At 40.3% G+C, this 23,658-nt stretch overlaps 2 protein-coding genes across 2 annotated transcripts in view; both read right to left on the bottom strand.

The window, feature by feature from the left end:
- Positions 1 to 1,666: 1,666 nt before the first annotated feature.
- LOC118424211 lies at positions 1,667 to 17,840 on the bottom strand. Its single transcript, XM_035832747.1, has 17 exons — positions 17,513 to 17,840; positions 16,238 to 16,413; positions 16,006 to 16,076; positions 14,890 to 15,056; positions 13,739 to 13,836; positions 13,132 to 13,241; positions 12,715 to 12,817; positions 12,222 to 12,308; positions 8,670 to 8,760; positions 7,590 to 7,641; positions 7,124 to 7,233; positions 5,884 to 6,053; positions 5,145 to 5,251; positions 3,535 to 3,676; positions 3,104 to 3,187; positions 2,595 to 2,704; positions 1,667 to 1,732 (listed from the first exon to the last, which is right to left on the bottom strand). Exons 1-17 carry the CDS (start codon positions 17,814 to 17,816, stop codon positions 1,678 to 1,680), a joined length of 2,037 nt encoding a protein of 678 aa, XP_035688640.1. The 5' UTR covers positions 17,817 to 17,840; the 3' UTR covers positions 1,667 to 1,677.
- Positions 17,841 to 18,698: 858 nt separating this feature from the next.
- The window catches only part of LOC118423306 (pyridoxal phosphate phosphatase PHOSPHO2-like), a 5,624-nt gene continuing 664 nt past the window's right edge, over positions 18,699 to 23,658 (bottom strand). The window contains exons 2-3 of the mRNA XM_035831421.1: positions 20,679 to 20,777; positions 18,699 to 20,048 (exon numbers count right to left, since the gene is read on the bottom strand). Of these exons, the coding sequence (XP_035687314.1) occupies positions 19,299 to 20,048; positions 20,679 to 20,735 (807 nt within the window). The 5' untranslated portion in view covers positions 20,736 to 20,777 and the 3' untranslated portion in view covers positions 18,699 to 19,298. The remainder of the gene's footprint in view (positions 20,049 to 20,678; positions 20,778 to 23,658) is intronic.

Here is a 23,658-nt window from a genome sequence, read left to right as displayed (position 1 = left end):
TGAAACCTCAAATCTACTGATTTGGCAATCCGTACAATAATCCTTTTGCCTGAAGGACGTGGACTGGAAGTAAGAATGGTAACTGAAAACAGGGTGACAGAACATTCTTTAAACGGCCTTTTCATTCAGTCGTATAATTCGGATCCCCTAGTGTCCATATTGGTAGGTAACTGAAATAAGCAATTATTGCATATTCTGAGTGAGTGAATGGTACCTTTAGTTAGTGTCCTTTACAGGCATACAATTGTACACTGCAAACCGCGTGGCGCAGATGACGTCAAATGAAAAGCCAGACTGCATTCACGTCACAAACAGGATCTATGTCTAACTGACAGCCAACATTTCGTTGACCGTCTGTCACCATCCTCAGGACAATTCAGACTGGTACTGTTCTACAGTACACCTATGAAGGTGTCATGCACTGGTAACAATGCTAACAACAGGGAAGGTGACAGACAGTCACCAAAATGTCAGCTGTCAATCATAAATGATTATACATCCTGGTTGTGAAGAATGAACCGTGTTATCCAGTGACTTTCCAACCTGAAATAATGAAATTATTCAAGGATGAAAAGAAAACACTTGGCAAGCATGATAAAGCTGTGAGAAATATAATTCATACATTGTACATCTCCAATGCTGTTTAACAATACAGGAAATTAAGGTGGCAAAATATAAAGCTGAGGTAACATATTATGTAGCTATTGTCTGACATGGACACACTTGTCTGATAACGGTACAATTCAACATTCCGTTCATGACGATACTGGCATCTGTCAACAGAGACAATAACATTCTCATCTCATCTTCCTTTGTTGAAAAATATTACAGCTGGACCGATATGTACATAACATACCTTGGCAATAGAAAGCACAGAAAACTGCAATAATTAGATACTTATTACATAATGCATGACCAGCATCATTGTTAAATGCATTACGGCTTAAGAAATGTTTTTTAAAATGTACTTGGTTATTGCGTTAACTTGAATACAAGGTCATTGTTGTCACCATTTACCTAGCAGACTTTTCATTCAAGTCTCAAAACTTACTAAAACTAATTGAAAGACCACACAGAAATTATGAATTGTTCAGAACTTCAGGTACATGTAATGGTACAAAATGTAACTACATTTGTAACTCCAGTTAGCATGAATTTTTGTAGACTGTATATTATCCAAATCTACATTATTTGTTTCAACAGTGTCCTCAACTATGTGACATCTGTTTGTCAATACAGTGCACAACACACAATTATCAATTGCCTGAGGCTAGTATAATATATAATGGGTAAGATTTGCACTACAAATGTACATCAGCTGTGGATGAAGTACTTTAACTGGATAGGAAAACTCAGAGTCTGTTTTGACTGTTTTGACTACATGTACATGAAGTCAGACAGATGTTCAACTAACAGTTTCCACTGATCTACATGTATCATGTGAAGTCTGTTTGCAGAGGCACATTTTCAGTTATCATTTGTCTAGCTAGTTATGAAACATGAACAAGAAATATGCAACATATCAGCATTGTATGAAGTTGTTCAAATGGATAACAAAAGTTAAAGCAACCCCAGTATGACTATTATGACACAGTTTAGTAGACAGCAGTTCTGGATGAATGACTGGATCTGTAGGTGGTCTTATATGCATGTGTACATGTAGTTATACTGCTGTTCTCACATTATAGAAGATGGATGTCCAGGTGCTATCTTGTCAAGCTGATCCAGGTAACTGCAAAAAAAAAAGTAAGATGGATGTATATGATTGCTATTTCTTTGAACAATGCTTTAACCTTTTCACAAACTGGTGCAAGTCTTGTATAAAAAATGGTATCACAAATAATAACGAAGGACAAATTTTGAATGAAGCTAATGGCACAGTTTACAGGCTGAGGTGGACAACAAGATTTACACCTATTTCCTTACTTGAAAAAGAGTCAGAACCTACATGTAGCTTCCATTAGGGATGTATTCTAGTCTAGACCAAACTCCCGCCTGGCCGAATAGGGGACTTTGGCCAAGTTAGGAATAAAAGGAATAAATGATGATGATGAAGAGGAGGAGGAGGAATAAAAGCCTGATAGGAATTAATTGGCCTATGGGTGTTGGCCAGCCTTAGTTTACAAACTGTACTAACTCCTCTGGCCTGTTTTCTGTCTTATTTGGCCAATTTCTACTATTTTTCCAGCGACCTGTGGAGCCTAGTAAAGGCTAGTTGTCTTCTCAAATGTTACGTTAAGTTGGAGGCCCCATGAATGTTTGAGGGGAACCACAACGCGAGGACGGCAAAGTACCCACAACACATATATGAATTTGAAAGACAGTAGGGGTCTGCCCCTTTGCGAGTGGATTAAACCTTACACAGTTACAGTCAGGATTGACATCTTGAAAAGGTTATAGTCATACTTAGATTCATAATCTCACGTGATGAGACCAAAATTGCCTTTTAGCTGAAAATAATTTTGTACCTGTCCATGGTGCTGAAAATGATATTTTTTAGGTTTTTCTTTTCCATTTTAATTTTGAGTTTTGAGGCTTCAACCCTTCCACACAATGGTAAATCTTCATAAATAAATCAACGAGGGAATACTAACTGTGGGTTGTGCATCTCCACCCTCCCCCGCAGGATGTTTGGGCCCAGGAAGTGGGACAGCTGCAGCAGGCACTCCGCAGCCGCGCTGCACGTCAGCTGGTTATCACTGGACTAAAAGGAAGACAGAAAAGAACACATTGTCAACAAGTTCACATCAGCAAATTAAACCAATTTTCTGTGACACACAACAGGGCTAGATAGTTGTTTGGGAGAATGGGCACACAGAAAACAATTGGGGTTCATGGTCATGATTAAAGTGGAATGTCAGCAAAACCCATTACACACCTTACTACAATTATATTAAAAATGTTTACTTTTTTCTTTACACTTTTTACATCAACAAATTAAACTTATTTGGTCTTTCTGAAAGCCCAAAATTGGAGTTCAAATTAGAAAACTACATTGTATTGCATCATTTTTGTCAAAATCTCTCTTCTGATTTTACAAATTCTCACTAATGAGCCAATATACTGGAAACTACAAGGTACATAATTGCACATGGTCACTCACCAAGCTGTAAAAGATGGGATCCAGGAAATCTTCTAACTTCTTCTTGAACAACTGCTTACTCACTCCCCTTCCTATCACTGGAAGCTGGAAAAATACAGGAGCGATAAAAGAATAGATAATCTCAAAGTACAGTGTAGAAGTACCATTTTCCACTAAAATAGTTTCAACACCATTCTGTTTTACCCACAAATGCATAAGAAAACACAGATATGGTCAAAACTATGGTGTCACAAGCACATTTAAAACAATACTCATCCTAAAACAAGATGTTCTGAAATTTAATTCTAGCGTAAAATTTACATTTGATATTGTACTACATGTATCACGATTGTGTTGCATGCAAATAGATATTTTCTACAGGTCTTACGTAAGCCTTTCTTAAGAGAGAGATTTTCTACCCCCTCCCTGATGGTTCTCAGCTGTTGGCATACCTGTTTGCAGACGGTTTCCAGCAGAACCGGGTGTTGTGGGTAGTGGTGCTTTGCAGCTGCCTGGGCGACAAGGGGCAGCAGCTCTGCCACCTGCTGTACAGCTGCCGGGATCTGGGATAACTCAGCCAGCAGGTGCACACAGCTGCGGAGGGGAAGTTGTGTACAATCTGATCCTTGCCTGTATCATCCTCACTATGATCATAACAATCCTTCCATAGATACATTTTTGTACCTCTTGAGTTACAATTTGTACATGTATGTTGTTGACAAACACACAGACCCAAAAAACACATATTCTTGGCAATGGTGATGATAACTACAAGTGATGACTACAAGCAAGAAACTACCAGAAGATACTGTAACAGGAGATACCTGTGGCCAAATTGCAGGAACAATCTACCACTAGACACACTTACGACCCCAACACTGTAAGAGACTTTAATTTGTATTCAGTGAAATGACTGAGTGAACCAAAGTCCAACTTAATATTTTTCATGTTTTTGCCAATACACGTGGTTTCATAGTACATGTAGTTAAAGGAAAGCATCAGAAAATCTTCAATTCATTATTTTCCAGCAGTTTACTCATTAAAAAGTTGATGTACGTCAATTTTTACATTAATCCGCCCAATATGACCCTGTAGACACGTTTGAACTTCGCGCTTTCCTCCCCTCTCCCGCCGCGCTGGCCGATGACGTAATTGCCTCGTTCTGATTGCCTGCGCTCTGACGTCACAAATCAGAATTGAAACTTCTGGCCATGCCAGCCATTTGTTCGGGGAACCTCGGTCCCTTCGGCGGGAAATCACACCGCCATTCTGGAATCCAGTTCGTTGTTAGAAGACAATTAACTTCGTGGACCTGTAAGTCGCGTTATGAGCTGTCTACGAAGCCATAGTCCCCGGGAAACTGAACATGAATGGGCTTGTCTGCGAGTGAACCGCGCGACGGCACGAAATGAAAACAATGGACTTGGGGGAGGTTCACGCACCGTGCCATTCTGGACTGTTACAGGAGCGAGTTCGAGTCAGTTTTTACCTTCTCCTTTCCGGACAGCACAGCGATAATTACACGTAAGCTTCCACGAATTTTGGCTGAATTCACAGTTGTCCAACTGGCAGTGACAGTAAAAAAAATTTTCCTCTGACAACATACCCTTGATCGCTACATATCGAACGATCTCCTTTTCGTGCCAAAACAGATAGCACAGAAACTCGCCTCTCACTTTATTTTCTGTTCCCGGGGTAAATAACTGCTGGAAAATAATGAATTGAAGATTTTCTGATGCTTTCCTTTAAATATAGGAATATGTTGAAAATATTGATATCCCCAATACCCTTGTAGATAAAGGTGACCTAGCATTATGCGTAAGCACATTGAGTAGCTACCTACATGTATGTAGCAGTATGTGTAAGGATTACATATATTATTATGTTTATGGTATATTTGTTATAATATACACATGTAGGACTATATATTTTTATCTTGTTGGAACATTATGGTAACCTCATCCCTCATGACCTCAATGAGAAGCAGGCCAGTTTTAATTTCTTGTGTATAAACAAAGATTCAAGCAAACAAACAAACAAATTGCAAACAATGTGCTTTTACCCCTCCGTGAGCTCCCATGGTTCTGCAGGTTTCCTGAACTGGTGGTCCATGCAGCCACCAGTCCGGCCACGCCCCATCTTGGGTGCAAGCGACCCACACGAGTACATCTGTGTGTTAACATGGAGGAGACAAGCTGGTCAACACACACAAAGTCTCTAAGGTGAGGTTTTGAATGGGGGGGGGGGGGTGTTAAGAGCCCAGGATTTCTTACAGCAGCCCAAATCCCAGCCATAGTACTGTCCACACACACACACACACACCCCGGCCAAAACCTCGCCTTGATATCAATTATAAGAATTACACATGGGGGAACCAAGACTCAAAAATGACAGTGAAAAACACAGGTATCAACTGTCTGTAAAATACTAAATCAAGTCGACCAATGGTGCAAGGAGGAGTCAACAGAATGAAACTAGAAATGTAGTAGCAAGGTAGTGTTGTGTTCTAGGTTATTGACTAAGTAGAATCTATAGATTCTTGGTTCGAATCCCTCACAAGCCCCAATGTTGTGCCCTTGGGAAAGATGATGATGATGATGATTTATTGCACAACAATTGCATCAGTGACAATGTATGACAATGTTAACACCTAGTACATGTATTTCCCTACTCGACTAGGAAAATGAGTACGTACATGTAGCCCTGTTTCGGATGTGCTCCCCTGATGGGACGTACATGCACATAGCCAGTGGCCCTGTACAAACAAAAACAATGGATACTACTACATATAAAGAACTGACCGTTTGGTTGGTGTGCAAGTCCATGTCATTGTCTCGAAGTTTCTTGACGACTCCGTAGGTGGCCGGGCCCTTGTCTAGTCCGGAGTATTTCTCTGTAGACGCTGGCTGGTTCTCTATTCCCTCTAAACCTTCCCGCGCCTTCTGGAGTAGGAACTGTAGAGACTCGGCTCCTGATGTTAAAAAAGGACATGTGTGAAGAACACAAATTAACCTTCAGAATCTCTACATATCTATACTGCCTAACCATGCAACTAAATTGAATACAAATTTGGTGCCTAAAGCAGGGCGGTCTTCAGCGCCCATCCCTGGACGGAAATTTGCTTATTGCAATAAACAAAAATCTCTCCCAATCCATTCTAAAAATCTGAATTTCATGACATGAAAATGCATCTTTTTCATAATCTTCAAATATCGGATTTTACAACGAAAGTCAACAACATGGGCTCCCAAGAAGATAGCCATGACCAAAAAGCTTCTTCTACATGGTCAATACTGAAGTACTGATTCAGAAGCAGATGTCATAGTTGACATGAAAATTTAATATAGATTAGGATAATTCAAAAACAGCATTTTACACTGACTATACAGTCATAATACATTTAATTTAATTTATCAATATAAGGAACCGTACTTGATGTTACATGTAGAGGTGCACTCTCACTGCACTTGTACATGTGTCAAGCTTGTGTTACTGCAGGGTTCGTTCACTGCAACGCTGTTTTGTTATTTTCTCCGATTTTTTTAATAATTTGGATATTGCGTAATACGTAAGAGTAGGGCAGAATACACAAAAAGTAAGAAAATTCGCTTGTTATCTCTGAAATTCAAACCCCGCAGTGACACAACAGGGCTCTGCACTGGTGAAAGTTACCTGCACCAGACAAATTTTACCTGCACCACTCATTTAGGAAGTATGGGTCATACTGAAATTGTTGAGGAACCATTGCTATGTTTTCTTTCATAACTAATAGGTGGTAACAGTCAATGCAGCTAATAACAATCCACATACACCTACATCATAGGACAGTTATGTTAAATCCCAGTACATGGACCAGTGCAGGTTAGGTGCAGGTAGACACCAGAAATACCTGCACAGCTCCAATTTTACCTGCACTAACATGCATATGCAGGTGGTATTTCGAGCCCTGCACAAGCTTGACACAAGTGCAGTGAGAGTGCACCTTTAGCCATTTGGAATGACAGTATTCTGTATCTGTTCCTGATCAGAGACTGGACTTACCATAGGCCCTGGCAACATTGGCCAGTGCTACAGCTGCCCCCTGTCTCACCGATGGGATGTTGTCTTGGAGATTAGCAAAAAACAGTGGGTACAAACTGTCCATCTGTGGCCTGCAAGGGGAAAAACAAGACAAGAACAGATATAAAAGCTGGAAGGTCAGCAACTACAGTTCCAGGATAAGAGGAACAATCATCTCATCGTTGGCCGACTTGCTTACACACGACAGTCTTTTGTGGTGTTTAGGCATAATAGACATTATACAATTATTGACTCATTTGTGTAAATCCAGAAGCACAATGCCATTTAATTTTGGATTCATAGCAACTATACAAAATGTAGCCTGTGAGATATTTTTGTCGTCAGTGTTCATCAAGCATACACACCATGATACAGAGATCGAATGCAAAATATTTCTTTGCAAATCGTACAAAAGGCAACATGCAGAAGGCCAAAACTCCCTCCTTACCTGCACTCCTCGGGGAAGCACTGGATAAAGTTTCCACAAGCTACACATGCAGCTGGAGGGGGGGAAGACATAAACATGATATGATTGAGAGAGAAAACAGAAATCTGATTGAGAAGATACTGTATCTCCAAACAGTCCTACGTAGCATAAACAGTATCCAAAGCTGCCAGAGGAGTGAAGCCGGCTTAGGAGTGTGTTTTGCTACCAGCAGATCCTACGGTAGCATAAAACTAGCTTAGGCCGGCTTCACTCCTCTGGCAGCTTTTGATACTGTTTTATGCTACCGTAGGATCTGCTTGGAGATTAGATACTGTAGCAGGACTATTCTTACAAAAATATACACAAGGGGCAAAAATGCCTCTGCCCTATGAAGTTGCCAAAAAAGAGTGGAAGCAAAGGAATTCCATATAATTAAAATTTAAATACAGTAGTAAATAATATTAGGGTTACCCTCATTCAATAATTTGAAAATGCTAATTTAAAAACGCTTGCAGCTAGACGGTCTAACGTTAGTTGTGACAGGCCATTCAGTGTAAGAGCTACTGTAAATGCAGAAATGTTCGCGGTGGATTAATGTTCGCGGTTTTCGCAGTGACAACTTCACCGCGAACTTAAAACCGTCGCGAACATTTTTCTATTATGGTATTAGACTGCAGTCTATGGTGTTACCACGAAATTAAAGCCATCGCGAAAAGTCATTTTCCCCGCTACCGCGAAATTAAATTCCCGCGAACTTAAATGCATTTACAGTATATACAGATATATAGAAGATGGGGTGTTACACTAAAGGGAAAGGATAGTTGTACTAAATGCATTAAGTTCGTGGGGATTTGCTTTGGTGGTAGCAGAAAAATAGAGTGTTCGTTATGGTTTTCAGTTTGCGGTAGCGCAATATAGTGTAGTCACATATATGATTGTACTACTAGTACTAGTATAATGGAAAAAAATGTTCACGGTGGTTTTAAGTTCGCGGTGAAGTAGCCACCGGGAAAACCGCAAACATAAAACTTCCACAAACATTTCTGCATAATGCAGAATACACTGTCCGATACATTTTAACAACGCTAAGGAATGACTTGCCGTCCCTGACAGGCCAGCTGTCATCTTTGAAGGACTCTAACAGGGCTTGGATCAGGGTCGGCACGTGGGGACGCACCACGTCTCTGTTGATCTGTAATGCAACACGGACAAGCATCACTCAAGCTAACTTTTCGTATTTTTAACATAATACATAATAAATACTGAGTAGCTGATATTCCTGAAGGCAACATAACAACAAGGACATACAAACTACATAAATGTCATGCATCTATGATTAATGGTACTGACAAAGTACATATCACTGATTGGTATAGTATATATAGAAGGCATCTGCAGGACTGTAACGCTTGTGGTAAATTATTCCAAATTGAACTATATACGAAATTCATTTTTATTGCATTAGTTTGTATTTTCGCAGTCTAAATGTGTTTCTAGTGGCATGTCAAGTTTTGTAAAATAAATAGTATCATATAATGTGAAACATGAGACAACAGGTTGAAAATGAAGGGCTGTTGGTTGTTGTGTGTTGATGATTCTCCGGAACCTTTTCTTGAGTTACATTGCATTCTCTTCCAAAGCTGAGACTAAACCGACTCCTTCCAAAAAAGTTGCTACTAGTAGGGAGCCCACCTACACCTCTGATAACTCTCTATCCCAAGAGGTATCTACCACTCAAAAATCATGACCATACATGTATATACAGTATAGCAAATTCCAGAACTCAAGAAACCATGGCCCATGATGATAACACAGGAGATGCTTCCTAATTACAAAGCTTGAAGCAAACTCATTTCCTGCCTTTCAAACTGAAACTTTTTTTTTATGAAGGATATCGTTGAGCGGTTGGAATTCAAACTAACGACAGTTATGGTAGTTCTTTGAATAAAGTCATTAGCAACCTGTGTTGCCTTTTATTGAAACTTTCCTGCAGGCCATCTCTGAGAGGCTGGAATTCAAACTAATGACTGTTACTGTTCTTTGAATAGTAGGATGACATTGCTGTTACAACGAACATTTATTTCTATCCAGGAGAAGAGGGGTTCTTCTTTTAAAGCTCAAAGCAAACTCATCTGTATTGGATGGTTATCAGTAAGGCATTCATGATGTCTTTTTCACGCTGCTTTGAGAGTATAATATCTTAATCACCATAAATACACTCATTATAATATTTTTCCTGCCTTAGAAATGCCGTTTCAATGGTAACGACCCATCATGTTAGAAGCATTGAAATCTTTTCAATACATACACAATTACTGCACACATTGCACACAAGAGGCTCAGTGATAATGCTGTGATGCCCAAATTGGTAACAGCCAACGGAAGTCTCACTGCGCAAGCGCTGTTGTGACGCTCTACGCTCTCACGCAGAATCGAGCCTGTTAGTGTTAGGATCAGGTACAGCTGTGCATGCATCGTTGCTCCCGCCTTCTTAGCCGGTCGCAAACTGCATCAGAGTTCTCTTGAACTCCGGAATCTCGCAACTTGCCTCAGACTGCAGATGACAAGAATCAGCTCCACCATGTTCAACAACAGCTCCGACCCTTGGATGCTCACTAAGGAGACCTCTGCTCCTGAGTTTCCAAACTTTGCGTCCTGCTACAAGTGGCATCTACAGAACAACACCGCATCCATCGCACAAGCCAACGAAGCCTGTTCCATGCACGAGGACATTGTGAGATTGGGAACAGGGACTGACGTTGTCTTTTGGCTGATGGGACTTCTCATCATCATCAGTAATTCTGTCGTGCTCTTGGGAATCATCGGAACGAGAGAGCTCCACAGGCCGATCTACTTCTACCTGGCAAATCTGACAGTCACAGATGTTTTCGCAGGCGTTGGACTTATATATCGCACGGTAGGCCATGTAGGACACACCCTAATGTATGAACTTGTATTGAATTATTTCAACTTTATCATATTTGCTCAGATGACTTCAGCATCAGTTCTATCTCTATTGTCTGTTGACTCCTATGTTGCTGTAAGACATCCTATATACTTCCACATCCATGCTGACAGTGCCAAACTGCGTGCAGTTGTAGCTATGACAGTTTCATGGGTCGTTTTCTCACTGCTTGCCTTCTCACCCAGTATGGGCTGGAACTGTATCCATATGCAGACCCTGACCACTGGTATCTGCATTTCATACTATCCCATAGCCTTTGTCATCACTTGTGCATCTATACTGATCTTGCTGTGCACGGTCATGTTGTTCACAAACATAAGCGTGTATGTGGCGATCAGAGAACGAGAAAAGAGAAGGCTTGAACAGGCAGGGGTGCTTCCGGGGGTTCAAGGACAAAGTGGTCTTGTAGTTGTACAAAGCAGGGAGGGGGGTGATCATCAGCCAAACAACACTGCACAAGAGGAGGCACAGAGGAAATATGAAGAAAGAGTGTACAAAGCCAGGACTGTAATGATTCATGTAGTGGTGTCTTTTGTCTTCTGGCTGCTACCCTTCCTATTTGTGGCAGTATGCAAAATCTTCCCCGATTTCTGTCCTAGTAATAGAGGTCCGGCTATGCTTGCAGGGTTCTCGCTGAACTCAGTAATTAACCCAATGGCTACGCTCATACGGACAGCGGACATAAGGAATGCAATCAGGCAACAACTGACAAGCATCCGTCAGACACTTGTCACCATGATACTGGGAAACCGTGTGAACCCACAGGGAGACCAAGCTGGAACAGGAGATGCCCCAAATGTACAGGAAGGTCCTGCACATGGACAAAACACACCAAGTCTGGCTCCAAATGAACAGCCTCTTGACATGGTGGAAATAGACTGAAATGAACTGACTTAAAACTGCAGCTGAACACTATATGTGCATTGTACATATCTGCACCAGTGGACAACAATGGCAAGTACAGTACAATTACCAATTTCATGGTTTAACTGTGGTGCAAATAATAGAAAATGTGTAACACTACAGTTGTAAATAAGTATGTAATACGTAGGGCCATTGATCATAAATGATTGTGAAACTACATGTAAATTGTTTGCATCAATTTTGTATGATGAAATACCGGTAGTCAACTGTTTATGATGAATGTGACTGTGAATAAAGACTTCCTTGACTAAAGTCTACATGCATATTGTTTTGTGTTCTTATGATAACCAACAGGGAAAATAATTATTGTACAATTGTGCATGGGATGTGGCATTAAATGGTATAGATATGAAAACATAACCTTCTTGACAAGAGTAACAAGAAATGAATTTTTCTGCCTCCTTTTAATAGAATGAAGATTATAGGGATGCATTCTATAATGAATAAGACTAACTAATGTCTGGAATGAAGATATACTGCTTAAATAACAAAAATAAACTGCCTGAGGAGTTTAATGGCACGTTTTATTCAATGACTCCCTTCCTTTGATTTGTTATGTTCTGAACAAAAGCCATAATTGCTTTTAGACTGAAATTATGTGTATGTGGCTCTGAATGGAAATATCAGGTTTGTTTTTTTTGTGAGGTTTGTCTTTTTTTTTTTGAAAATGAAAAAAATTGACAGGCAAATCCGAGAAACAACAAATAAAATAGGTGTGGCATGTACAGTTTTCAGAGATAATGATATGGTACAATATCACCAACCTTGGAGCCTAACTCAGCTATGCAGGCACAGGCTGCCTCTCTTACAGCATGGTTATCTGCTGTGGTGGCCTCCAAATAATACTCAACCTGCATGGAGAGATACAAAATGTATTAAGACTGGGTATTTAGAAAATGTAGACACTATAGACGGTTAGTAGTTTAGAACAAACACCTAAATGCTAGTTCACTTTTATCTGCTGGATAACCTAATAAAAAATTTATTGTTTTTTAAGACTGGGTATTGAGGAAGATAATGGACAGCTTTCATACCACACATTGAATATCTATGATTTTTTTTTACATATTGAAAACTTGAAACCACTGTCAACTTGATATTCCTATAAACATTGTGTTTTTAAAAACAACGGATACGTGTTACCATTCAAAACCATACAATATTGAGAACAACATAACTTTCTGTCACCCTTTGTATTTCAAGGATATATATCATTATACATTACAGATACTGGTACAAGTATGATACTATACATACCACTTGAGCGATATGCTCCTCTACTAAGGCCTTCCCCTCTGTCTGGGTCACCTGCTTCCATGTCTCCTGGGAGTAGATACGCACTCCTTCTGCTACGTAATACCTGAAAAGTAGGAGGACCATCAATGATGATAGTAGTTCAGTGTGATGTAAAGTTTACTTTTTTGTTAATTAGTGTTTTTTCAGTGCAAGGCCATCGACCACTTGCACTAAACTATGCTCAATGTTCACTGCACTCTTCTCCCTAAGTCAGAAACAACAACTTGATCAAGCTTCTGCAGGTTCAACTGACAAATCAGGTGACATAGCACGTTTCAAACCTGGGAACTCTTGGGCCTGAGCTCAAAGCGCTGTCAATTATGCCACGCAATCTTACTGAGCATAAAATAAGTGGTAAGCTATAAAGAGTAAACTCACCTGTTGAGACAGAGTCTGGGAAGAAGCAGGGGGTAGTACTTCTTACGCACTTCTTCACTGGGCATGCTCAGGAGAAACTTCCTGGTGGCAACTGATGCCGCCATTCTTACCTACAGAAGGGTAAAGAAAATTATCTGGAACCACTCTTTCACTGGTCGTGGCAAAGAAGGCAGAATATGTACCTTATGTACACAGGGCTCGAAATACTTTTTCTGCATACCTGCACTGGTGCAGGTAACATTGAAAATTACCTGCACCAGACAAATTTTACCTGCACCACTCTGAACCTGGTAATTATGAATCATACTAAAATTGTTCAGGAACCATGCATTGCTATTTTCTATTCATACTTTACCAAAATTCGGAATGCACCTAATAACAATCCATACAAAGTATACACATACATCACACACACTTATGTATAAAACCGAGCACAAAAATGTACATGTACCAGTGTAGGTTAGGTGCAGGTAGACACCAGAAATACCTGCAAAGCTCCAATTTTACTTGCACTAACCTGCATATGCAGGACTGGTATTTCGAGCCCTGATACAGGTTTTTTATGAGTTACCAAATAGAAGTTGATGATATAGCAGTTATTTCCCACCTGACTCCAGTTGTCAGCGAGTCCTGTGGCAAAGTGCTCAGCCAGCTGCTGCCCATGTAACAGTATGGTGTCTGACTCCTGGAGTACTGTACCTCCATCTGCAACAAAAGAAACTGTTAAAATCTGCAATTATGATATCAATAACATTTTTCTGACACAAGTAGGGTGAAAAATATTTTTCTTTGGGGACGGGGCAGTCCAGAAAAAACGGACCTGAAAAATATCAGTGGACCAGATTTCGGACCAATTACAAAATAAACACATCATACCGGAACTACGGTGGCAGGCACTTACAGTTTTTGAGCTTACCGGTCCAAGAAAATAACAAGAGCAAAGTAGAGAAGAGTTGGCTTTTTACCTAGACAAACTTGGTCTAAGAGGCAGTTTGTGTTGCTTACATAAAGATTGGATACTCCACCAAACAGATTTGAAATGGAATTAATGTTTTTCCCATTCACAAGTTTTGACAGGCGATTAGATCCAGGTTTAGGTCCTGACTTGGACCTGTTCCTCTAGACCTGGACTGTAACCAGGACTCGAAATACTTTTTCCTGCATACCTGCACTGGTGCAGGTAACATTGAAAATTATCTGCACCAGACAAATTTTACCTGCACCACTCTGAATTTAAGAAGTATGGATCATACTAAAATTGTTCAGGAACCATTACTTTTTTTTCTTTTATACTTATAGGTGGTAACAGTCAGTGCAGCTAATAACAATCCATACACACCTACATCATTGGACATTTATGTATAAAAACCCAGCTCATGGACCAGTGCAGATTAGGTGCAGGTAGACATCAAAAATACCTGCACAGCTCCAATTCTACCTGCACTAACCTGCATATGCAGGTGGTATTTCGAGCCCTGGTAACTGTACCTGAATTTTCTGAACCCACCCCTACTCACAAGGCAACTTCAGACTGAGGTCAAAGCATGACTCCTGCAGAAGTTGAAACCACTCGCTCACAGACGCATACGCACTTACTCTCTCTTATTCACTCATTCACAAACAATAAAAACATTAGTGTGATACCTTACCTTCCTGTTGTAGCAAGCACATCATCATACTCCAGTATGCATGCAAACTATTTCATATTCACTCACCAACAAATAAACAAACGGCAAAAACAACAGCGTGACATCTCACCTTCCTGTTGAAGCGAGCAGGTGACCAGACTCCCGCAGACATTGAAGCCCGTCTCGCGCACAAACCTGTTGGTGTGTGTCAGGGCCTGGAACAGCAGGTCCAGGAGGGACTGGGTCACGTGGGGGTTGAACTGGGAACCACAGCCCTCAATAACTTCCTGCAAACACCTAGCATGGAGGGAAAGAAACTTGTTATAATTTTACTTTGACTCATATTCCAGTTGTTAGCAGCCCTGCCTCTGGAACCAGAAGCCTTAGGACAGGATGTTAAACCATGATCCACTGTTTATTGTCCATGTAGAAAAGAGCTAGGGGAATTTTCCCAGAACAATGAACCTGTGAATACTGTACTTAGCATCTGCCTTCTCTGTATCATGATCAATGGAAAATTAGCTCTTCAATGAGCTAAACTGGATCAAGATCACTTTTGAGGTTTTTACTCATTCTGTAGACGCTAAAAACATACTCCAGAAAACTCCCCTTGATATTGCGGTCAGTATTTCTACAATAAGTTCTAGCAGTAAAGCCAAAAGGGGAAAGGGAATAGTTCAACTTCAAGGCATTTAATTTTAATGGAGGGAACAAGCATCACTGTCCCAAATGTTAGTGATCAATGGTTAGATGGTTAAAATCTCACACACTTACACATACACGTATACTCATCCAACTACTCACCCACTCGCTCACTCACCCATTAACTTGCTCACTCACTCACTTGCTCACTCACTCATGAACATTCACCATCCATTAGTTCCCATATTTTGAACATCTTAATGCAACGGATAAATTTCTATTTTTGATGCGCCTAGACAAACCCTGTATATCAAACATTATATGTTCTTATATCTACACCTGTACAAAGAAGCGAGAAGATGTCGACCATCCTGTTAGCTTAGTACCTTCAACTAGTTAAATTGTATCCTGTTGTTTTTTCATATGTTTGTTATTCTGCTATCAGTCATGTCTGTTATCAGTGACCTGTACCTAGCCCGTTGAGGCATGAATGTACAATAAAGGTCTTTCATTCATTCATTCATTAATTAAAAGCCCAAGGTTTTAACATTGTCTGTCAATGCAATTTCCTACGGGTCAAAATCCAGACAGTAAATAGACTTACTTCATCCAGGTTTCCAGATGTCTCCAGCCGGCTGTGTCATGGAAGATCTGCTGTGCATCTGAGATTTCTTTCTACAGCAATACAGACATCTTCTTACATTATGTAATCAAACACCATAGGCATCTGCTACATTGTCATCTGGTCAAAGTCATTGACATTATTTGTTTGTAGAGGAAAAAGTGTAGCAAAAATAGTATAAAGTACAGAAAGAAGCTACACATAATGAACTTACAGCTTGTGTTCCAAACAATTTCTCCATCAGCTTGTCCTTCTCCCTCTGTTCCTCTGTGCTGAGGTCTGCCGAGGTATCCCTCTCCAGGTTTGTGGCCACACCCTGCAGGATGGTGTCCTTACACCTGAGGTACACCTGGACACCGTCTCTCCTGCACAACTCACCTAGCAGCTCACCTGAGGACACATCAGAACAGGAAGCACACATCAGAACCAAAACATTTAGATACGTAAGCCTGAACAGTGCTTGAAATACCACCTGCATATGCAGGTTAGTGCAGGTATTTCTGGTGTCTACCTGCACCTAACCTGCACTGGTCCATGTAAAGAGTTTCATATAAACATAAATGCCCTGTGATGTAGGTTATGTGGATTGTGTAGCAGCTGCATTGACTTTTACCACCTATTAATTACATGTATAAAAGAAAAAATAGCAATGGTTCCTGAAAAATTCTAGTATGATCCATACTTCCTAAATTCAGAGTAGTGCAGGTAAAATTTGTCTGGTGCAGGTAATTTTCAATGTTACCTGCACCAGGGTATTTCATTAGCCCTGCTGAAGTTCTGCTACAGTACCACAGAAAGCCACTAGGAGGTAATTTCAGTGTCACTAAAGAAAAGTAGTGAATTCTACCTGAAACATCTGACCATTTCCAAAATCAAATCCAGTTGCTTGATCAGTAATTGCCATTTCAGTATATGGCACATCTTATCACCTGGATCTTCATCAACGCACCATAATAATTTTGGTGGCATCAATCAACATACCAAAAAGCACACAGATAAATAAAAATAAAATATACAGTTTCTTTCAGTTCTGCTGTTCTGCTGTTCACAAAAACACACAACCAAACACAAATGGCACCAAAACATAATCTGGGCAAAGGTAATTAATACGACATTGTACAGCTATAACGATATGTTATGTCAGGGCACATTTAAGTTTATTCTCGTGTGTTTTTACAACATGCACCTGGAGTCCACGTCCAGCGAAGAAATAGACGTAAAGCAAGGACAACAACAACAACAACAACAACAACAACATGCAACTTATTTTATTGTCAGAAACAGTCAGTTCAAGCAGATAGATTGGGTGCATGCAAGTTCCGAACCGTTCGCATTCGTTATCCAGGCAAAGCGCAAGGTGCACATGTATGATGATGATGCACATGTATTGCTTAGAGGTCAGAGGTCAAACCACTATATTTGCACACCATTTTGAAAGGTGCATGACACATGAGCTACATATTCTTACGTACCCCTCACCCCGACTCACCCGCAGCTATTCGGACCCGAACTTCGTCGTCTGTCAGCATCCCTACCGCCCTCTCCCCACACAACTCCGCAAACTCGTTGGAACAGAGGCGATGTTTCACCGTCAACTTGGACCCCATCAGACTGCCATGCCGACTCTCCCATGGCACCGCGGCGTCCCTCAGGACATTTCCCAGCGCTTCTTCTACGAGCTGGACGGCTTCGGCTTCGTTGTCTTTGCCCAAGAAGCTCTTCAGCTCCGTCAAACCGCGGTCCCTGTCCAGTTTTTTGGCACTACACAGCGACTCCAAGATTTCCTGCGCCATGTTGGAGAATGGGTCGTACCAAGGTGAGGAGAGGGAGGGGGGAAACTGATTGACTACTCTTTTTGATAGTCTACCGTACTATAAACCTTTGTTTTCGTTATGTGGATTCACACAAATCAACTGTATGAAATATAGTTTAGTCTTTATTTATTTTATGCTACTAAGATTTGATTTTTTTTGTAAAATTTGCTTTACATGACCCCACAATCTTGAAGCGTGTATGGTTTGTTCCAAACCTGAGCACCCTGCGTTACACAGTTACAACGCAAGGAGGCGCGTGTTAGTTTGCCTGTTGATCGTACATGTGCATGTAACGTTACCCTCCAAGCAGAGGTTAGGCTCCAGTTGTTTAAAAAAAAAACAGCCGGAGTTTAACCTCTGCTTGGAGACTTAACATGAGTGACATCTGACAAATGGTTTAATTACCTTCGCGCCTAAAAAGGAAAAACGTATTTTAGTTGTAATACACTGTGTTGTTTTTCTGCGACGTAGAAAAACAACACATTACATGTAACGCTAGTTCACCTTAATTCGTGGGGTAACATAGATTCGTTGTTTTAAAAAAAAATGAATATTTAGAGATCTCCGGTCAACGACGTGGGTTTCAAATGTTAACATTTTCAAGATATTGCAATGTGAAACTACATCCAAACGACTTATTAACGATCTCCAAATACCCTGTTTTTATATACAACGGATGTAGGTTACCCTAAGGATAAAGGGGAACTAACGTTACAATTAAAACACTTTTTTTCCTTGTGGCGTAGCCCCAGCTATGTTTTCGGTATCGTTTGTGTGAAGGTATGTCACGTTATGAACCTGAGCATATTACTAGTAACTCCACATGACCTGAATGGATTGTATTGATATTTGGCATGTGAGTAGATCTTGAATCAATGCCAATCAATGGATAAATGAAGTGAACTTTATTGCATGACAGAAGTGATACACTGTACAATGTATGGCAACAATACAAAGAAATTTATACAATGATACATGTCTAATCTTCAGGAATAAGGTGATAGTCTAAACTCTATGACTGCGTAGTACGGGTATGTGTACGCTAATTAAACGCTATTTTCTCAAGAATTATCCTTCCAATCATGAAAACGTACCCTCAAATGCCATCCTTTTCTGTACATACCAACTGTTATCAAACGCGTTTGCAATGAAGTTTACTGCCGGCAATCTGCAAATAGATAAACTTACTAATAAGATAATGATCAAAGCCTTCAAGTTAATGGATTGGCTTCAAAACAGCTATCTGGTGATGCTTTCACTACCTCGTGGGGGTACAAAATAACGATATGGAAAAAGGTCATTGTTTTGCAACTGATTCAACTATAAGTAGGGTACTTAATATTAAAATAGAAAGGCTTTTAAAAAGCTTTGCTTTTATTTGGCTCTCTCACCGTGGGGTCTAGGCGCAAGCGTTAACTCTTGGTGACCACTACTAGGATTGGATAAGGCTAAGTTCCATTTTCACCCGAAGAGGAGAATATCTAAATACAATCTTTTAGCTAGAACAGCTAACACTTCTGATCCACTTTCCCAAGGTATAAGTTTGGCTCTCAGTGACATTTTTGCCAACTTCTCTATCAGCCTGAATCCCCTCCTGGGCATGGCAATATCCGATCCTGACAACCCCTTACATGGGCATAGATCGTTAACCCCATCCCCCACATACACAACCTTGTCATACACAACACCGTCCTGTGCTTGTGTTCCTATATACTCTATCAGTATAGTCTTCTTACACATGTTTACCGGGCAAGACTTACAAGCATGGTTGTGAAACGGCTCTATGTGCAGGCAGTTTGATTCGTCAAAGTGTGCCGGGTTTGTGAACACGTTATTGACAGCATGTTTCACCCCACCTCCCTTTAGAACGGCCTCTATAAACACCGTGTTGGAGTCTGAAATGACGATACAGTCAAACTTGTTACTGTTACTAGCAATGAACTTTAAGACATCTTGCCTCTTATAAGTGTAAAGAATTTTCTTTAAGGAGTCGAGGATTTCGTCGGGCGTAGTTCCGTTGTCATGGAGATATTGAAAAATTCTTTCCATGTACTCTGTCAAGAAGCCTTCGCGGTACGTCTGTCGCAGCCAATCGGGTGCCTCTCGTCCTGGGGCAAGCTTCAGGATCCAATCGTCGCCATCCTCATCAATGATGGTGTTGTCAAAGTCAAACACAACCAAGGCTTTCTTCTTCTTCTTTTGTGTCATCCTCTGTACGTGCATACATGTATTTATGAATACGTCTGCATGTACTAAGAGAAAAAAGAACACACGAAGCAAGTCTATCATCAACTGACCGATACCGGTGAAATAAAGTAGAATGCGGTGATACTCGAGTGAGCTAAGCATGTGATCATCAGGAACAGCGAAGCGCATGAGACAGCCAATATAGAGGCGGTGTATACAGAAGAAAATTATAGCACAAAAACACAAATTCATATTCAAGTAGCATGGAAATACCAGTCGGGACCTATAATGCTAGCCTGATTGACTGCGCTTGTATCCACCCGCGTGCCAGTTTATTTTCAGTGCCAGTTTGCGTTCCACAGACTACAGTAGTGTGCATCACTACAACATAAGGTGCATAAATGTTAAGATTATGTGGATTTAGTGCAAAATGCCATAGAAATGTGATATAATGTGAAATTACGCAGAGGTAGATTCCAAACTTTCCGAACCCAATTTCCAACCGCACCGTGGCAGAGTTCCAACCTTGCTGCTACCGGACCACCATAACAGCACAGCTGTAACCTGAAAACCTTTAGCATCGTTCGGTCTACGGTCTAACTGTTACAACATTGAAAGAGGAAAGAAGAAAAAAGATCATGATAGTTGACTTACCGGTAAGAAGGTTGCCTGGCTTGCTGACACGTAAGAGAGGGACATTGCAGCTCCCATGTTGATGATCAGCTAATTTTCGCCTTGGCCCTTTATAGAGATCTAGAACAATGAATGAATGAAGACCTTTATTGCACATTTTTGCCCCACTGGGCTAAGTACAGGTCACACGGTAAGAATCACATATATGTAACAATGGGAACAATCATACACATCTATATATGTAGATGTGCGTATAATCTATTCTAAGACATTCGACTTCCTCTCGCTTCTTGGTAATTGTATAAATGTAGCTAGCTGTATGGTTGGTTAGAGTTGGTTTGTCAAAAGCTGTCAGGAATATAAATTTCTCTTTACTATTCAAATATCTAAAGTGGGGATATCTACTTAACACATAGTCAAATAAAATGCTCCTATCGCTATCATACAAAGGACAATCCATAGTAAAATGTACTTCATCTTCTACTTTCCCTAAACTACAAAATTGGCATATTCTTTGCTCTAGAGGAGTGTGGCTATGTCTTCCTGATTCGATTCGTAATTTGTGGCAACTGATTCTTAGTTTTGTGATGGTAGATCTGTGTCGTACATTGGCAATCTTAAGATATTCTTCTTCTTTATAAGATTGTTTTAATAGTCTGTATGTTCGTAGTTTGTTTTTCGCAGTCGCAACTCTTTTATCGTTTTAGATTTCAGATAGAAAGGTCTGGAAATAAATATCTTTTAAACGTTGATAGATTGATGAAATAATTTGAGGTGTACTTGAGACTGATGACTGGGCGTTTTGCCAGACGAAAGCATAGCCACATTTCTCTAGAGTGTTGCGTACTTCAGAGGCCCAACATTTAGAACCTGATGCTTCTAAATCCATTTGGCACAAGAGAGCATCTGCTTGAAGGCTGTCAGCTGGCACGTTCTTGCTAAGTCGAATGAAATACTTGATGGTATTTAGGGAGGCCTCCAGATGAATGGGGTACCTCCCTAGTTCTGCCTGTGCTGCGAGATTACTAGCTGTTTTGGGGACATTGAGTGAATATTTACAATATTTTAGGTGTACAGATTCAATGGGACAATTTTTGGGACTTTTTAGAGATCCCCATATTTCGGACCCATAAAGTAATATAGGTTTAATACAAGAGTCGAAAATCTTATTTTTAACAGCTAGTGGGCAATCGGCTTTGTCAAGTGATTGCCTAATGCTAAACAAAGATTTTAGACCCTTGTTTCTTAGATGTTTGTTGTTGGCCTTGAAAGTGCCAGCTGCACTTACCACTATACCTAGATAACAATATGACAACAATTTCAATTACATTACCATCAAACAAAAAGAAACAATTCTTTGGTAATCTACCTCCCTTGGTGAAGACAATAATCTTGGTCTTTTTTAAATTCACCTTCAGGTTCCAATGTTTACAATATCTTTCTAATCTAACTAAACATGATTACAAGCCTTGTTCAGACTAGGAAAACAATACAAGATCATCTGCATACAAAAGGCACGGTACTTTCCTATTGTGTAAACTAGGAGAGTTGCAACAAATATCATCAAACTCAAAAGTTATATCGCTAATAAATAAATTAAACAAAGTTGGACTTAAATTACAGCCTTGTCGGACCCCACAGTGAGTTAAAAAAGGCTCCGTAAGGCCGCCGTTGGTTTTAATGCAATTTGTAGTTTTTGAGTACATGTTTTTTATTGTCTTTAAGAATTTTCCTCCTATTCCAAGGTTTGAAAAATAGACCTGCTCGCCAAACGGAGTCAAAAGCTTTGCTGAAATCCACAAAACATGCATACATTTTTGCATTTTTGCTTAGGTATTTGCTGACTAAAGTGGTTAACACAAACAAATTATCAGATGTTCTAAAATTTTTCCTAAAACCGGCCTGTTGAGGTTTGAAAAGGCTGTACTGTTCTGCATAATTGACAATAAATATGTGGTGTCATGGGTTTTCCATAAATCCCTAAATTGCTTGGGTCATCGTTGCACGCACGGAGACAAAGGGCACACGTATCGGGGTATTGTTTTCGACGTGGGAATCGGATTTTATATTCATTTTCGGTCCTTTCAATCGTGAACTGATGAATCGGTATGGATGTTTATGTAAAGTAAAGCCTCTTTGGTGTTACCATAATAAATCGTAAGAGATGGGAAAGACGGTAAAGTCTTCTTTAATGACGTCCTGTGGCTACCACTCTGGAGACTGGGCCACAGCCAAAGACGTGTCCTCGGAACGAAACAAAAGACGTAAACTACGCATTGTTTAAGACGTGTGAAGCGTATGACGTAGGGGACAGAATGGATTGTCATAGCGGTACCGACAAAAGCGATACTTCAGAACAAAGACCTCCCAGATTTCACAAAAAAAGGGTTTATAATTGTCTTTAAAAAGCCTTTTTTTTTCATTTGCGGTAGCGAACCCAAAACTGCCCAGATTTCACATCAAATCCCACCAATTCAGCAAGAAAGAGTTTTCGATGGTTTAAATCTTTAAAGTCTTGTTTTTATTCGATGTAGCGACCCAACTGCCAATACTTGACATAAAATCCCACCAAGAAAGGACTTTGAAACTCAATGCGCCACCCTTTAATTTACTTTTATACTGTATGTGGGGGAAAAAAAGAGTACTGTTGCAGTACTCTCCAAGCACCGGTAAATTTCCCGACTACTGCTATATCTCCACGACTCAACCTCTGCTTGGAGAGTATGTTGCAGCCCTGTGGCACATGCAGTGAGATTGATTTGCACCGAGTCGACACGGCCAGTATGAGAATGCCTTTTAACTTGCATATTGGACAGAAGGGTTCACCTATAACGACTTGGCTGTAAAAGAAATTAAATAATTCTGTGGTAACAAAAATGTCACTATGGTGGCTACGTTTAAACTGATCTATAATAATAACTGGCGGCAAAATAAAGGAGAAAATAGAGTATTCAAGATGTGTTAAAGCCGGCTTTACAAATCAAGAATTTAGCTCGGCCGA

The sequence above is a fragment of the Branchiostoma floridae genome, chromosome 1 (genome assembly GCF_000003815.2).
Source record: "Branchiostoma floridae strain S238N-H82 chromosome 1, Bfl_VNyyK, whole genome shotgun sequence".
Taxonomy (NCBI): Eukaryota; Metazoa; Chordata; class Leptocardii; order Amphioxiformes; family Branchiostomatidae; genus Branchiostoma; species Branchiostoma floridae.
The sequence above is the reverse complement of the archived record's forward strand: the minus strand, read 5'-3'. Positions and strand labels throughout refer to the sequence as shown.

Bases quoted from the DNA above. Each gene is read 5' to 3' on its own strand.
- LOC118424211 (XM_035832747.1), bottom strand. From the start codon at position 17,816: ATGGCGCAGGAAATCTTGGAGTCGCTGTGTAGTGCCAAAAAACTGGAC. The intron at 16,077-16,237 runs GTAAGTTCATTA...GTATTGCTGTAG, and splicing joins AATTGTTTGGAACACAAGCT to AAAGAAATCTCAGATGCACA. The intron at 12,309-12,714 runs GTATGTATAGTA...CTCTCCATGCAG, and splicing joins AGGAGCATATCGCTCAAGTG to GTTGAGTATTATTTGGAGGC.